Source organism: Condylura cristata, unplaced genomic scaffold (assembly GCF_000260355.1).
Source record: "Condylura cristata isolate star-nosed mole 26May11 unplaced genomic scaffold, ConCri1.0 scaffold00006, whole genome shotgun sequence".
Lineage (NCBI taxonomy): Eukaryota > Metazoa > Chordata > Mammalia > Eulipotyphla > Talpidae > Condylura > Condylura cristata.
In genome coordinates this window covers 4113691-4129104 of record NW_004567107.1, presented here as the reverse complement: position 1 = coordinate 4129104, position 15414 = coordinate 4113691, and the positions used below count along the sequence as shown (strand labels likewise).

The 15414-nt window shown below is 64.0% G+C and overlaps 2 protein-coding genes across 3 annotated transcripts; one reads left to right on the top strand and one right to left on the bottom strand.

Moving 5' to 3' along the window:
• Window positions 1-644: 644 nt before the first annotated feature.
• On the top strand, window positions 645-8971 carry PKN3 (protein kinase N3). The gene is made up of 22 exons (XM_012721206.1): window positions 645-695; window positions 1296-1560; window positions 1700-1845; window positions 2300-2411; window positions 2481-2608; window positions 2769-2952; window positions 4086-4232; window positions 4311-4420; window positions 4527-4670; window positions 5035-5110; window positions 5192-5360; window positions 5505-5607; window positions 5708-5775; window positions 6017-6080; window positions 6216-6307; window positions 6643-6819; window positions 7397-7459; window positions 7572-7648; window positions 8068-8210; window positions 8288-8395; window positions 8516-8596; window positions 8696-8971. The coding sequence occupies exons 1-22, from the start codon at window positions 645-647 to the stop codon at window positions 8954-8956; spliced, it is 2769 nt and encodes a 922-aa protein (XP_012576660.1). The 3' UTR covers window positions 8957-8971.
• Window positions 8972-9068: 97 nt separating this feature from the next.
• On the bottom strand, window positions 9069-11836 carry ZDHHC12 (zinc finger, DHHC-type containing 12). 2 transcript variants are annotated; one of them, XM_004677271.2, is made up of 5 exons: window positions 11702-11836; window positions 10500-10636; window positions 10152-10229; window positions 9799-9965; window positions 9069-9674 (listed from the first exon to the last, which is right to left on the bottom strand). In XM_004677271.2, exons 1-5 carry the CDS (start codon window positions 11799-11801, stop codon window positions 9353-9355), a joined length of 804 nt encoding a protein of 267 aa, XP_004677328.1. In that variant the 5' UTR covers window positions 11802-11836; the 3' UTR covers window positions 9069-9352. The 2 variants fall into 2 exon arrangements, with proteins under 2 accessions (XP_004677328.1, XP_012577073.1); XM_012721619.1 differs by having other exon boundaries at window positions 9799-9962.
• Window positions 11837-15414: the final 3578 nt, after the last annotated feature.

The following is a 15414-nucleotide window of genomic DNA, read 5'->3' as shown; positions in this document are numbered from 1 at the left end:
GGGAGGGCCTGGCCGGCGGGAGCCTTCGGACCGCCAGGGGGGTCTCGCCACACAGGCTGCGCGGCAGGGTTCCTGCCAGATCTGGCACGGGTGCCTCGTGGGCACAGGGGCGAGGCTGGTGCGCTGGTCACTGGGGAGGGAGAGGCCGTCCTCCAGCCTAGACAGCCGGGCTGGGCTTTTGTGCAGGACTTGGGGTCCCAGCAGCAGAACAGAAAGGGAGCAGCCGGTGTTCTGGGCAGGAGAGGCTAAGGGTGTGCTGGTGCGCGGGTCCCAGACCTGACACCTTGAGTGTCCCCACTGCCGCAGAGGCCCCCCGCGGGGCTGCCCCCTTCCTGCCAGGGCCCTCCACCTCTTGCAGCGGTGGCTTGTACACTTTTTCCAACTTCCTGTGAACCTCCGCCCTGTAGAGGCAGCTGGGTGACTCAGGACCCCGGTGGCCAGGCCCCCAGCTCCAAGGGATCTTTGTTTGCTCAGGCCTTGGCTGTAGCCCTCACGCCTAGGGCCGTCAGAGGATTTCCTGAGCCCCGCCCCTGCCCTCTGGGCCAGCCAGCCCAGCTGAGGTCCCAGGCTGGAGTGGCCACCCTGCCATTGGGCTCAGCGGTGCAGAGCGGAGAGTAAGGCCGAGGCCCTGTAAGGGTCCCCACATGGATGGGGGCATCGTGGGCGACCCAGAGCCGAGGTCAGCTTTGGCATCGGTTGGCTTGACATGTTCGCCTCTGGGAAGGTTTTCTCTTTTCCTTGCTCCAACCTGGAATAAAGAGGCAAGAGCCTTCTGCTTTCTCCCAGGAGCCAGACGGAGCGCCCCACCCCCAGCGCCTCTGGGCCTCTGCTTTGTGCTCAAAGGCCCTGCTTCCTGCAGCTCTGGCTGCCCCAACTCTGGGACCTTGGGATCCTTTTTCAGCCTGAACTTCTGCCCCGATCTTAACCTGGATCCCTGACGTAGAGCAGCCACAAGGAGCCTGGCAGGAGGAGAGGCTGGGCCCAGAGACAGCCCGCCGCCCCCTGCCTGTGTGGGGAGGTCACTCAACCTCCCGCCTCCATCTCCTCACGTGTGAAGTGGGGTGGCCAACCTGTCCGCCTCGTGGGGTGTCTGCGAGGCCCCGGCCCCGGCCGCACTGCCCTAACAGGAGCAAAATGCCCTCGGAACCCCGGGTCCCGAGAACTGCCCGGGGCCTCCGTCTGGCGGAGACACCTGCTCTCTGGTCAGCCCTGGGTGCTGCCCACGCCCCTCCCCACCGCCTGCGGTGAAGAGGCTGGTGGCCCCGGACAGCGGTGTGTCTCCTCTGCCGTCCCAGCCTGGGCCTGACCAGCGGCCCCCAGAGGATGAGCGGGAGGCAATCCGCCGCGCCATCCAGAAGGAGCTGAAGATCAAGGAGGGTGTGGAGAACCTGCAGCGCGCGGCCACCGACCGCCGCCACCTGGGCCGCGTGCAGCAGCTGCTGCGCTGCTCCAACCGCCGGCTGGAGCAGCTGCACGGCGAGCTGCAGGAGCTGCACGCCCGCGTCCTGCTGCCCGCGCCCGCGCCCAGGGGCCAGGGGGACTCCGCGCCACCCGGGACAGGTGGGCCCGGCGCCCAGCTCCCCAGCCCCACCTCTCCCCTCGGTCAGCCGCTGCCCAGGAGGGTCGGGACCGGCGCGCTAGGCCATGGGGGGCACTCTGCTCGGGTGAGGGGCAGCTGTGCCACCCTGCGTGTCCGCAGGGCCCGTGGCCTCAGGAGCCCCGCCGTCCGCAGAGCAGCCCGGGGCCCGGCAGCTGGAGGTGCTGCAGAGGCAGCTGCAGGTGGAGCTGAAGGTGAAGCAGGGGGCTGAGAACATGACCCACACGTATGCCAGTGGCGGCCCCAAGGTAAGGGCCCTGGGAGCCAGTGGGCAGAGATGGGCTCGTGGATGATGAGGGGAGGTGCCACCCAGCCCCACCCTGCTGGGCACTGCCCCCCCCCCCCCCAGCCCTGCTGGGCAAGGCCCAGCCCCAGGGCCAACCCCGGCCCAGGTGTGGCTCCGGCCCTAGCCCAGCAGCCGGGGTGCAGCATCCACCGAGTGGGGGGCCGAGTCCTCAGCCCCATAGGGAAGGTCCAGCCCTAGTTCCAGCCCTCCCCGCACAGTGGGGGGCACCAGCCCTGACCTGGCGAGGGGCTCGGCCTCAGCTTCGATCTGCTGGTGAGGCCGGACCTCTGCCTTCGCGGGTGTGACCGGGCAGCTGGGCTCTAGCGTCTGCCCCGCCGAGGGAGGTTTGGTTTCAGCCTGGGGCTGACGGGGAGGCCGGCCTGACCTGGCCTGACGGGGCTGGGCGCCACCCACAGGAGAGGAAGCTCCTGGCAGCTGCCCAGCAGATGCTGCGGGACAGTCAGCTGAAGGTGGCCCTGCTGCGCATGAAGATCAGCCGCCTGGAGGCCAGCGGGTCCCCGGAACCAGGTGAGGCCGTGGGGGGGGAGGGCTGGGCCCGGAGCAGACCCCAGTCTGGGGCTGACTCGCCGGTCGCAGGCCCGGAGCTGCTGGTGGAGGGGCTGCGGCACCGACTGCACATCGAGGCTGCCGTGGCCGAGGGGGCCAAGAACGTGGTGAAGCTGCTGGGTGGCCGCCGCACGCAGGACCGGAAGGCGCTGGCCGAGGTCAGGCCCTGGCTCCCACGCCACCCTCTGCAGCGGGTGGGGACATGGCCTGGCCATGTGGGTGGCAGGGAGGGAGCGGGCGGCACACGTTGCTGCGCCTCACTCCGGGGGCCCCCAGCTAGCTGGAGCTGCCGCCCACCTGGCCCTGTGCCCTCTGCAGGCCCAGGCCCAGCTCCAGGAGTCCTCCCAGAAGCTGGACCTCCTGCGGCTGGGCTTGGAGCAGCTGCTGGAGGGACTCCCCCCTGCCCACCCCCTGCGAGGCAGAGTGGCCCAGGAACTTCGGACTGCTGCGTCTGGGAACCCCCAGCCTTCAGGGGCGCTGGTGAAGCCCACGGCCATGACAGGTAGCCGAGTGCCAGTCCTGGTCCACTACCTGCTGGCTTGTAACCTGGGGCAGCTGACATCTCTGAACCTCAGTTTATCCATCTTTAAGTGGGGTGATGGTGGCAGCTAGTTCCGAGGGCTTCCGTGAAATTCGGTGGCACTTGCAGGCACCGCGCTGGCACCGATGGTGCTGTTTAAAGAGTAACCATGGTCTCGCCCGCAGACCAGTGCTGGGAGCCCGGGACTTGGTGCCAGTCTGGGCTGCTTGGTCTTTTAGAAGTTCTTGCGTTTTTTAAAAAGATTTATTTATGTGTGTATACAGAACTGGGGTACAGGCCAGAAGGGCAGGGGGTGAGAGGGTTCACCAGAGACAGAGTGGGGAGCAGAGCAGGCAGATGGACGAAGTACACTGCTGAGGGGAGCAGCGGGGAGACAGGAGGGGTCTGCTGCGCCTTGTGGGTCGCTCCCTGGCTGGGTGGTGCTGAGGTGGCTGCCGCCAGCTTCGGGGTGCTGCGCTTTACCCTTTGGGGCCGCCAGGGGGCCTGAGCTCTGGGCTCTCTGGGAGCTGGCCAGGTAGACAGATGGGGAAGGCAGGAGGGAGACTTGCTAAAGTGCCTAGAAATCGGCGACTTGGGGCCACCTCACATTCTGCTTTCCAGCGAAACATCCTGGTTCCTTAAGGGACACCCAGTTGGTCTTCCTAAGATTTTCTTCCCACGCTGGGCATTGCCCTCGTTTATCCGCTCTCTCGGAGCGTAACCCAGGGCCTGGACTGCCTAGCTGGTGCTCGTAGGGCCAGCTTGTCCTCTAGAGTGGCTGGTCCTGCAGCTTCCACTGTCCTTCGAAACTAGAGTGACTCTAAAAGTGAATCCCCAGAGCAGAGCTGCGGAGTCGGAGGCCGGGAGCGGCGGGACAGGGTGGGCAGCCTGGCCTCCTGCGCCCAAGCCTGAGCAGCGGGTCATGTTCTGTGGCACCGGGCGGCCTGGCTGAGATCCCCTTGCTGCCCCTTGCCTGCAGTCGAAGGCCAGTGGGTGTGTCCGGGGGGCCACCGAGGCCTAGCAGGGCCAGTGGCGGCTCCCTGGGGGGCGCAGGAGGACAGGTGGTGGCAGTGGGAAGATGACACCTGACCCGCCCTTCCCTGCCTTCCCTGCAGGGACACTGCAGGTCCACCTCCTCGGCTGTGAGCGGCTGCTGACGGCCGTGCCTGGACGGTCCCCCGTGGCCGCGCTGGCTGGGAGCCCCGGCCAGGGCTGGCTTCGGGGCAGGGCCAAGCAGCAGCGCGGCCGAGGCGAGCTCGCCTGTGAGTCGGAGGTGGCCGGGGCCTGGGGGGGTGGGGCTGTATTCCTGGCCTGCCCTGAGCCCCGCTCTGGCCCTGCAGGTGAGGTGCTGGCCGTGCTGAAGGTGGACAATCGTGTTGTGGGCCAGACAGGTTGGGGACCCGTGGCCAAACAGTCCTGGGACCAGAACTTTGTTGTCCCTCTGGAGCGGGTGAGGCTGGCCCTGGTGTGGTCAGGGGTGACTGAGCCCCCGGGTGGAGGCTCCCGGGGCAGGGGCTGGTGCCTTGGCCTGCCCCTCACCCCGCCTCCTGGCGCAGGCCCGAGAGCTGGAGATTGGGGTGCATTGGCGGGACTGGCGGCAGCTGTGCGGCGTGGCCTTCCTGCGGCTGGAGGACTTCCTGGACAATGCCTGTCACCAGCTCTCGCTCAGCCTGGTGCCGCAGGGGCTGCTCTTCGCCCAGGTGCCTGCTGGCCTTGCCTTTGAGTCCCACTGAGCTCGGGCGGGCCTCTGAAGCTGTGACGTCCCCCCAGTGCCGCCCCCATCATGCAGAGGGGTGGAAACTGAGGCCTGGGGGGAGGATCCCCAAGAATGAAGTATTGCCAGCCTCTCTGTGACCCAGACTGGCGACCCTGGGCCCAGAGCTCTCCTCTGGGCCTGTTTCCCCCATGGTGCCAACATGGACACTGAATCCATTTCCCTGGGCCCTTCTGGCTCTTGTATCCATTGACACTTGGGCTTAGGCCAGGATTCTGGGGGCCTGCAAGGTCTCGCGGCAGAGGGGGTGGGATGGGAATGGTCTCCAAGCCCTGCCCTTGCCCCCACAGGTGACCTTCTGTGACCCCGTCATTGAGAGAAGGCCTCGGCTACAGAGGCAAAAACGCATGTTCTCTAAGCGCAGAGGTGTGTAGGGGCGAGGGCTGCGGGTCGGGCGCAGGGCGGGGGCACCTGGGGCCCCTGCACTGAGCCCCTCTTTGACCCCAGGTCAGGACTTCCTGAGGGCTTCCCAGATGAACCTCAGCATGGCAGCCTGGGGGCGTCTGGTCATGAGCCTGCTACCCCCTTGCAGCTCCCCTAACACCATCAGCCCCCCCAAAGCCTGCCCCCAGACGCCAGCCACACGCCGGGGCGCCGCCGACCCTGCCTCTCCCAGGTAGGAGCCCCCTGGCTTGTGTGGTGCTTGCCTGGGTGTCCCCCATCTCTGCTGCCCTCTCTGAACTGTCTCCCGTGGCTGTGTGTCTGCCCCCCACCTATTCCATCTGCCTGTGTTCGACCTTGTGTCCTTTCCTCTGCACAGCAACCTCCAGCCCAAGAAGACCCTCCTGGGAGAAGGGGCGAGACCCCCACCCAAGCCTCCGCGGCTGTACCTGCCTCCGGAGCCAGCCCCTGAGGAGACACCGGTGCGGGGGCCTCCCGGGTGGCCGTGCGGGGTGGCAGGGCTGCGGGGAGAGAGGGGAGGGAGTCCCGCTCTGCCCTGAGCCCGTCTGCCCGCCCTCACAGCGCACCAAACGCCCCCACATGGAGCCAAGGACTCGACTGGGGCCGTCTCCACCAGCCCCAGCCACCAGGTACCGGCCACCCTCACCCTGGCCTTGCAGGCCCTTTCCCCGGGCCCGGTGTCCGCCCGCCCACCCAGTGCCCGCCGGCGCTCTGGCGGCGCGTAGGGCTTTGCTTGCGTGTGCAAGTTCCCGAGCTCCAGCGTGTCCCAGGCCCAGGCTCTCCAGCAGGACTGGGCCTGGGGGCTCGGAGTGGCTCCTGGTGGGGGCCCAGCCCTGAGCGGGTGCTTGCTTCGCCCTCTCTCTCTCACAGGAAGCCCCCTCGACTCCAGGACTTCCACTGCCTGGCAGTGCTGGGTCGGGGACACTTTGGGAAGGTAGGGGCTGCTGGCATGGGGGGGGTTGGGCAGGCCCCACTCCGTGCCCAGGAGGACACGGGCCTGTGGGCTAGGGGGTGGGGACATACGGGCTCCCGGAGTCTGTCACCTGCAGCCCAGCCTCTCTGTCCCCAGGTCCTCCTGGTCCAGTTCAAGGGCACCGGGAGGTACTATGCCGTCAAAGCACTGAAGAAGCAGGAGCTGCTGAGCCGGGAGGAGGTTGAGAGGTGCGTGTGGGGTCCACGGAGGCTCCGGGCACGAAGCCGCCTGGGCTGTGGGTGACGGAAGGCCCCTTACACTCCCGGGGCTCTGAAGAAGTTACCGTGGGGCCAGCCAGCCCTGGGTTCTTTCTCTAGCCCTGCAGTGACTGTTTGTCCTTGGCAGGTAACTTTGCTCGTGTTTCCTCACGTGTAAAATGGGGATGAGGGTCACCGTCAGGTTCACTGACCCATGAGCCCCGGACACTTAAAACCATCGCTCTCCCTGCCTGGCACGTGGCTTGCAGGGCCAGTGAGCCGGGGTGCTTTGTGGGTCCCTCTAAAGCCCTCGCCCTCCCCTGCAGCCTGTACTGTGAGAAGCGGATCCTGGAAGCTGTGGGCTGCACGGGGCACCCCTTCCTGCTCTCCCTCCTGGCCTGTTTCCAGACCTCCAGCCACGCCTGCTTCGTGACCGAGTTTGCGCCCGGCGGGGACCTCATGATGCATATCCATGAGGATGTGTTCCCGGAGCCCCAGGCCCGGTGGGTTCCCAGCCCGCTGCCCTCACCCACAGGCCCGGCAGGAGGTGTGGAGTCAGGGGCCTGCGTCAAATCCTGGTCACTGGTGCTCACGGGGTCTGCCATCTTGGGCCTGTTCATGGAGCCGTAATTTGGGCTAATACTATCCATTTCGTAGACTTGTGGCATAGATGAGCAAAACGTCTATAGAGTGCCGGGCAGGGGCCGGCATTACTGTTTCTAGAATATGAGCGCTGGGGCCACATGTCAGCTGGGCCACTAGTGGTGTGACCCTGACACGGTCAAATCCTCACTTGAAAACTAGGCATGATGCGTGTCAACAGCAGGCTGCTAGGAGAATGAGGGGTGAGCACACTGGCTATCATCTGGGGCACAACCCAAGAGTCTAGTGAGGGTGGGAGGTAACCTTGGGTGACCTTGGGGCTGGAGGGGCTTTTCCCTACCCTGACAGGAGGCTCATCCCAGTCTCTGGCCCACATCTGGCTCTGGCTAGGATCTTGGCTCCCCAGGCCATGGCCACCCTTGTTTCCTGCCCTGTCCCTGGCGTCCCAGTCCTGAACCCCCTCATGCACCCCTCCAGGTTCTACCTGTCCTGTGTGGTGTTGGGGCTGCAGTTCTTACACGAGAAGAAGATCATTTATAGGTAACTCACCTGGAGGTGCTGGGGGAGTGGGTGAGGGGCCGTGCGGGGCAGAGCCTGCTGTCTCTCGGGCCTCAGCCCTTCTCAGCCTGTGGGGGGTTCCCCCTGCCCCCAGGGACCTTAAACTGGATAATCTCCTGCTGGATGCCCAGGGCTTCCTGAAGATTGCAGACTTTGGGCTTTGCAAGGAAGGTAGGTGCCTTTTCCAGGAGCTGGCATCTGGCCTTCCTCAAGCAGGCTACACCGCTGGGCAAGTGGCATCTTCTAGGGGGTATTCCTGCCTCAGCCTGCACCCCAGGGGACACCCCAGACTATTCCTTCCCGCCCTAGAAACACTTACTAAAGAGCCCCAGTTTGCCCTTGACCAGAGGGTGAGCCTGCGCTCCGCTCCGGCTGCTTTCTGTGTGACCTTGGCATGTGAGCCTGGCTGGGACGCGGCTCCCTCTACAGTCAGATGGCACAGACGTCCTTCCCAGCAGTGAGGGGCTGGGCAGGGCTGGGCACGGGCTTCCACCCAAGGGGTTAGGAGGATTGGCCAGTGATACTCCCCACCACCGAGGTCACTGTGGGTCAGACACTGAGCCAGCGTGGGTGAGGGTGTTGGTTTGCAGGCATTGGCTTTGGGGACCGGACAAGCACCTTCTGCGGCACCCCGGAGTTCCTGGCCCCCGAGGTGCTGACCCAGGAGGCCTACACGAGGGCAGTGGACTGGTGGGGACTGGGCGTGCTGCTCTATGAGATGCTGGTAGGCGAGGTGAGTGCTGGATGGGAGCTGTCAGGCCTCGCTGTCAGGGTGGGTGGCCTGGGCCCGGCTGAGGCTCCCTCCCACAGTGCCCGTTCCCAGGGGACACGGAGGAGGAGGTGTTTGACTGCATCGTCAACGCAGACGCACAGTACCCCCACTTTCTGTCGCTGCAAGGGCTCGAGCTGATTCAGAAGGTACCTGCTGCCGCGGCCAGGGCTGGGCTGGAGAGCTGATGTGGCTCGTGGGCCCCTGCTGTTGCCCAGGGGGTGCTAGGGAGGCAGACGTACCCCAAGGGAGCACTGTCCTCCTGCCAGCTCCTCCAGAAGTGCCCGGAGAAGCGCCTGGGGGCGGGCGAGCGGGATGCTGAGGAGATCAAGACGCAGCCCTTCTTCAGGGTGAGTGCGGGGGCTCAGCGGGCCCCAGCCCGGCCTGGGGGTGCACAGGGACCGGGTGGCCGCCCTCGCGTCGTCTCAGGCACCTCCACTCCCCCCCAGGCCACGGACTGGCAGGCCCTGCTGGCCCGCGCCACCCCGCCGCCCTTCGTGCCCACCGTCTGCGGCCCTACAGACCTGCGCTACTTCGAGGGCGAGTTCACGGGGCTGCCGCCCACCCTGACGCCGCCCGAGCCCCGCAGCCCCCTCACGGCCCGCCAACAGGCCGCCTTCCGGGACTTCGACTTTGTGTCAGAGCGGTTCCTGGAACCCGAGGCCCTCCCAGCCTCTGCCCGGAGCCCAGGCCCTGCCTGGTGTCTCTGAGCCGGGGCCAGTGGAGGCAGCTGTGGGCGCTGGTGGTGGGCTTCTCGGCCCTCGGGCAGTCTCGTGCACATGCCCCCAGAGAGACCCAGACCAGAAAGGGGGCAAGGCAGAGTGGATTAGTTGGGTTTTTAATACTTGATGTCGTGCTTTGTGGGTTATTAAATTTGTAAAACCGCACTGGAGGCAGCCTGGCTTGAGAGTGGGGGCTGCCTCAGAAGCCCAGGTGGCCCGTGTCCGAGGCCTCCACAGGTCTTCTCCCCCTTTCTGTGGAGGGCAGACCTACCCACCGAGGAAGGGGCCCCCGCTGCTCTGTGAGGCCCGGCCGGAAGCAGGGAGCCCAGGCGGGGTGCGCCCTCTGGTTTTCAGGCACAGTGAGCAGTGCCGCCTCCAGCACCCCTAAGCGGCCTGTGTGCTGCCCCCCTCCTCCTCCTCCTCGGCCCAGAGGGTCTCCCAGGACCCCGAGGGCCACCCACAGAAGTGGGCGAGGTTTCGGATCAGGCCACGGTCAAAGGGGTTGCTGGAGCGCTGGTGGAGGTAGGCAATGCGGTGTGAGGAGATGAACTCCCAGGTGGTGGTGTTGCTGGCCACCAGGTAGAGGTGCGAGGCCAGGAGCAGGCCGGCCACCAGCGAGAAGAGCAACAGCAGCAGGAAGGTGGCGAACAGGAGCCCGACAGACCGCAGCCACAGCCCCCAGGGCCGGAAGAACCGGAGGCCAGACCTACAGGATAGACGGGGTGGGAACCCGGCCAGGGCGGGGCCTCAGGGAGGGAGGGGCCCCGGCTCGCCCCGCCTATGGGTGCCGGCAGCCAGCCCGCCGCCCCCCCAGAGGGGGTGGGACCCACCATGCCAGGTACAGGCCCCACAGGAGCACCACCAGCTGCAGCGCCAGGTAGGCCAGGAAGAGCGGGTGGTTGCGCTCCCCCACGCAGTTCTCCATCCAGGGGCAGTGGTGGTCATAGCGGCGCACGCAGCGGCGGCATTCACGGCAGTGCCGGGCCCGCAGGGGCTGCTGTGGGCACAGAGGGGTCGGGCTCACACCGGCTCCCCTGATGGCAGTGAGGGGCAGGAGGGCGCGGCCCGAATCTGGGAGGCCTTCCTGGAGCAGGGGTGAGGCCGTGGTGCCAGGGCAGGAGGAAGCCAGGCAGAGTCGACCTTGCCCCTTGACCCCTCCCGTGCAGGGCCTGGAGTCACCCACCAGCACCAGGCAGTATCTGCAGCGCCGAAGCGGGATGGCCTGAGGCACCATGGCCGTCTGCTCTTCCTTGGCTTCCTCCTGAGAATGGAGAAAAGGGTCTCGATGGCGTCCCCTACAGAGGCAGATGGACCGGTGCGCCTCTTTCTGGGGCCCAGCTTGGCTCTGGGTGTGCATGTCTTGGGGCCCATTGTCAAGTGAGGATGTCTTCATGGGAGGATTACAGGGCTGCAAGAGAACTCCTTGGCTGCCCTGGAAACTCCTCAGCACAGACCCGGGCACGGCACCCTTACTGGGGCCTGGGTCCCTGTCGGTAAGGAGCGTTTCTGGCACCCAGGAGCCCTTGGTTACCTGGGGCTGGGGCTGGATGTTCACGTAGCCGGGGTCCATAAGTGACACGGCCAGGTAGAGCAGCAGAGAGCCCAGCACGAGGAGCAGGAAGGTGAGGGGCAGGAGCAGCTCGCCCTGCTCTTCCCACTGCCGCAGCGCTGTAGAGGCCGAGGGGAGGAGAGTGAGGCCAGGGCCAGAGCCCCTGGGTGGGGGTGGGGTGGGGGTGGCCGCAGTTGCCAGGGCGAGCAAAGGCGCTGATACATGGTCAGGCGTGGCCACTGTTCGGGGCCTATGAGAAAGAGCAGTCATCTGCGCTTTACCCCAGGCAACAGGAGCTGAGAAAGCCAGAGGGTCCCTCTGTTTCTGCACAGCCACCCCCCCTGCCCCCAGGGCGGCACCTGGAGGCAGAGGGGCTCTCCAAGAGGGTGGGCCTCAGGTTCCAGTGATGCAGGGGAATAGGAGGGAACGGTGGGCTGGGGGTCCAGCCCCACACTGAGGTGACTAAGAGTCTTCGGGGGGGCAGTGAGGGGGCCAGCCAGAAGGGTGTCTGGTGCCCGTGGCTGTATGGGGTTGGAGAAGGGGCTGGAGGTATCTTCTGCTGGGAAGCACAGCAGGGTGAAGACAGTGGAGGAAGCTTGAGGTCTGGGGGCTTGGTCCCCAGTCTGGGGTCGGAGGGGGGGCAGGAGTTAGGGAGAGGGCTAGGCAGGTGAGAGGGAGGGAGGGTGAGAACTTGATGAGGCAGCCGTGGCAGGTGAGGGGGGGAAGGATGGAGGTGAGGGTGGACAGGGTGCAGTGCCACACAGACAAGAAGCAAGAAGGGGAAGACAGGGCCAGGTGGCTCCCGCAGGGTGTTCTCCAGCCTGCCCGCGGGGCGCCTGGAGGCGAGCAGCTAGTAGCCCAGAGTGATCTAGCTGATCCTGAAATCCTAAGGAGGGGAGACTGGCTGGGGGCTACGGGGTTCCGGCCAGTCCCTGGGTCAGTGGGCGCGGGATGGCCAGGGTATGGGGTTCAGGGAGACGTTGGGATTAATTAGGGATCACCTGGGTATTAGGCGGAAGGCAGGTGGCTCTTGGCACGGTCGGTGGGGCGGCTCGGGGTGGGGGCGGCGGGGATCCTTTGGCTCTCAGGATCTCTGGGGCTCTTCAGGGGGACCAGTGAAACCCAAAGGTCTGGGGAACCACGCGGTGTCGGGTGGGTCCGGGGTCGCGCGGGGTGCGGCTCACCGGTGTCGTGCAGGAAGAGCACCAGCGTGATCCCCCAGGTCAGCACGGTGTGCCCGGTCCGCACCAGGACCCCAGGGTTGAGGAGCGCCCAGGGCGCCATCGCCTCCGCCCCGGGCCCCACCCGGAAGAAGCGCCCGAGGGGGCGGGCCCTCCGAGGGAGAGGGGCCGCGGCCGGCGGAGGATTGGCGGGCCGGGCTGTGGGCGGGGCCGGCGTGGGCCAGCGAGGCTGCCTATTGGGTGGCAGCTGCGGCCGAGTAGGCCCTCGAGCCAACAGGTGCCTGAAAAGGCTGAGGGCGGGGCCGACGCGCGCGCAGCCGGCAACTCCCCCCACCCGGTCCCCACCCGTCAGGTAAGTTTGGAAAGCGGGCGCCAGCCGTCACCCCGCCCCTCTGAGCGCCCGCGGCCCCCCAGGCCCGGGTCCCACACCCCCGGCGTCGCGCATGCGTGCAGTTCCCGGGGCGTTTCAAAGGCCCAGGTGATTGTTTTGGCGTGATTGCGAGCCGCAGAATTGTGCGGGATTCCAAGCTGCGCGGACTGAGGGGCGGGCTCGCCCGGGGCGGCTCGGGGCGGCTCCCCTGCCTCCGTGCAGTCTCGGCTCCGCTGTGGCAAAGGGAGGAGTGGAGGTCTGGGTGCAGAGGCTGCTGCTGCGGCCGAGCTGGGGTGGGGGAGGGCCGGCACGACCTGTGCACCTGTGCCAGCTGGGGACGCCACCCCACGCGCCACCCCACGCGCCGAGCTCTGGCTTCTGTCTGGTGGAGGCGGAGGAGGACTAAATGCGAGACATACAGTGTCCAGCGTGGGGCTGCTTGTCTCCCGGCTTGTGTAAACACTTACCCTGCACACTGACTTCCCAGGGAGCCTTCCGGCTGTTTTCAGACAAAAAGTCTTGCCTTTCTTAAACTCACTTTTCTTTATCCGTGTGTCCAGGGCGTGAACCAGGCATGGGCACTGACCAAAGCCAGGCAGGGATAAGCAAGAAGTTGCTTTGTCTCTGGCCAGACCACGGCGTTGCATGGTCCAGGGCCTTCCCCATTCATCCTGCCGGCTACCTGTCCCTCCCGTGATGCAACCTCCACCTTCTTCCTCTGTCACATCGGGCCCTCCCAGCTCTGCATTGGGCTCTTCAGACTTCTGTTGCTTTTGTCAGCACAACACCCTTTTTGTGCTGGAGAGCTCACTCCATCACCCCATGTCGTTCTGGAGGAACTGTCTGTCCCTTCCCTTCAGAGCGTGGTGGGAGACAAGTTGTGAGCGTGTGACTCTAGAAGACCCAGCTTGGTTTCCCACGTTGTACTCACTGCTCAGTCTTTGGTGTGCATATGATTCAGCAGACCAATCAGAATCTTTGTGAGATTTCTGTATAAATGCTGACAGAGAAAGGGGCATTTTTGGCATCTCAAGCCTCTAATTGCAGCTGGCAGCTGGCTTTACACTGTGGAGAAAGAGGGTGGCAGCGCCTGTTACCGAGACAGAGAAGCAGTATTGCAAGAGGAAGTGAGAAAATCTTAACATTGTCTGGGCCCCTAGATCCAGCTATGCCTGAAGCTGGTACTAACTCAAGGTTCTGGTCCCTCCCTGCTGGCGCAAGGGGTTAAAGTGCAGCATATTATGAAGCTATCCACAGTGAGTTCGATCCCCACCAGGGCAGTGACCCACATGGTGCTGCAGACCTCTCCGGTCTCACCCACTGCTCCTCTCAGCAGTGTTCAGTCAGTCTGCCCATTCTGCTCCCCACTCTGTCTCTGGTGAATCTTCTTATCCCCCACACCTCTGGTCTGGACCCCAGTTCTTATATAAAAAACAACAAAAACTCTAGGTCCCCAATTGCACTAGTCAATGAATTTCCCACCATGTTTGACCAAACTGGGTAGGTGCTTGAATGGTCTGTCACTTGGAACTGTCTGGTTATGGTTGCATGACTTTGTCTCTGAATTGGGATCTCCAGTGCCACCTAATGAATAACCCTGAAACTTCCATGAGTCAACCTCTATGCTGGTGTCAAAGATAAACAGTTGACACTATTTAGAGTGGTAGTGTGGTAATGATAGATTTTAATCAGTATTACTAATCCAGTTTTTTTTTTCTCTTAAGATTCATTTATTTATGCATGTAAGAACTGGAGTACAGGCCAGAGGTGTGGGGTGGGGGAAGAGGATTCACCAGAGACAAAGTGGGGAGCAGGACAGGCAGATTGACTGAAACACACTGCTGAGGGGAGCAGTGGGCGTGTCAAGAGAGGTCTGCTGCGCCATGAGGGTCACTCCCTGGCGGGGATCCAAAGGCAGTGGTTGTGACAGCGTCATAGTGCTGCGCTTTAACCCCTTGTGACACCAGGGGAGTTTTAAAGGAAACATGAGGGTACAGCAGAGGGGGAGAAACATGGGGCTTGAAAAGACTAACGAAGAGAAAGTTGCAGGCAGGCAGTGCGCACGCTGATTTGGCAGCTGTGTGCTTGCTGCAGTGACTGAGCAGGAGCCTACCCTTGCTGATGATTGTATTTTAGAGGAATTACTTTCGGGCTGAGAAAGACCTGCTTTGCCCAAGGTACAGATTCATGTCAGAGCAAGAGAGGAAGGTTCACGACTGTAAGTCTTTGAAGTAAATGCTCTAGGGGTGGTGAGGGGCCTGTAGCCTGGTGCTGGCTGGCACAAAGAGAAAATTATTTGGGCAGGCTTGAGCTTTCTTGGGGGGCACTTTAAAGGAGGTATGGCCTCAAGCTGTTGGAAACTACGGCAGTGTTCTAATGTGAAAAGAAAGTGGATGAAATCACTTGTGCTGAGTGTCTATAGTTTTTTTTTAAGATTTATTTACACATACAAGAACTGGGGTACAGGCCAGAGGTGTGAGGGGTGAGAGGATTCACCAGAGACAGAGTGGGGAGCAGAATAGTTGAACTGACTGAAACACACTGCTGAGGGGAGCAGCAGGGAGACAGGAGAGGTCTGCCATGCCATAAGGGTCACCTCCCTGGCTGCAGTGGCTGCAGATAGCTTCACAGTGCTGGGCTTTAACCTGTTGCACCACCAGGGAGGGCCTGAGTGTCTATAGCTTTCAAAGACCAAGGTTGAAGCTTAGTGAACAAGGTTTCAGAGGAGCCTGGCTGCAGGGTGGTTAAGGGGGGACTCTGGGACACCACCTGGCATGTGTGGACTGGTTCCCCTTGATCTGGTACCAGCACCCAGGCTGTTCTTTAAGGGTGCCCATTGGGTGGGGCCTCAGTGGCACCCCAGGGCCACTGAGGGCACCGTTCATAGTTATACTGGGACAACAGGTGTAAGCCAGTACGGTCCTGGCAAGGCTGGGATCTGTCACGGGGATTGGGTCTTCCACAGGCTGCAGCCACAACGGCTTCCTTGTGTTTCTCCCTGAGCTCTCTCTCCACAGGCTCTTCCCTGGCCACTCCCCTTGACGGCAGCCTGGACTTCCCGCCTGTTGTGAGAGGCCACCCCTAACTGGGAATGCCACGCAGCCCCTTGCCTCCTGGCTGCTGTCTCCCTCCTGAGCACTGCGGCCTAGCCCACGGGCTTCCCTGGCCCCCCCATGCCTTCCCGGGCCCCACGTGCCTCCTCTGAGCCCAGGCACTCAGCAGCCACAGGCGGCCCTGCCTCTGGGCTGTCACACTGAGGGACAGTCCAACTTGGCATTTATCTCCACTGTTAGGCTGGGCTCCTGGGCGGGAGCCCTGCTGCTCCAGCCACCAGCTGTCCCCTCAA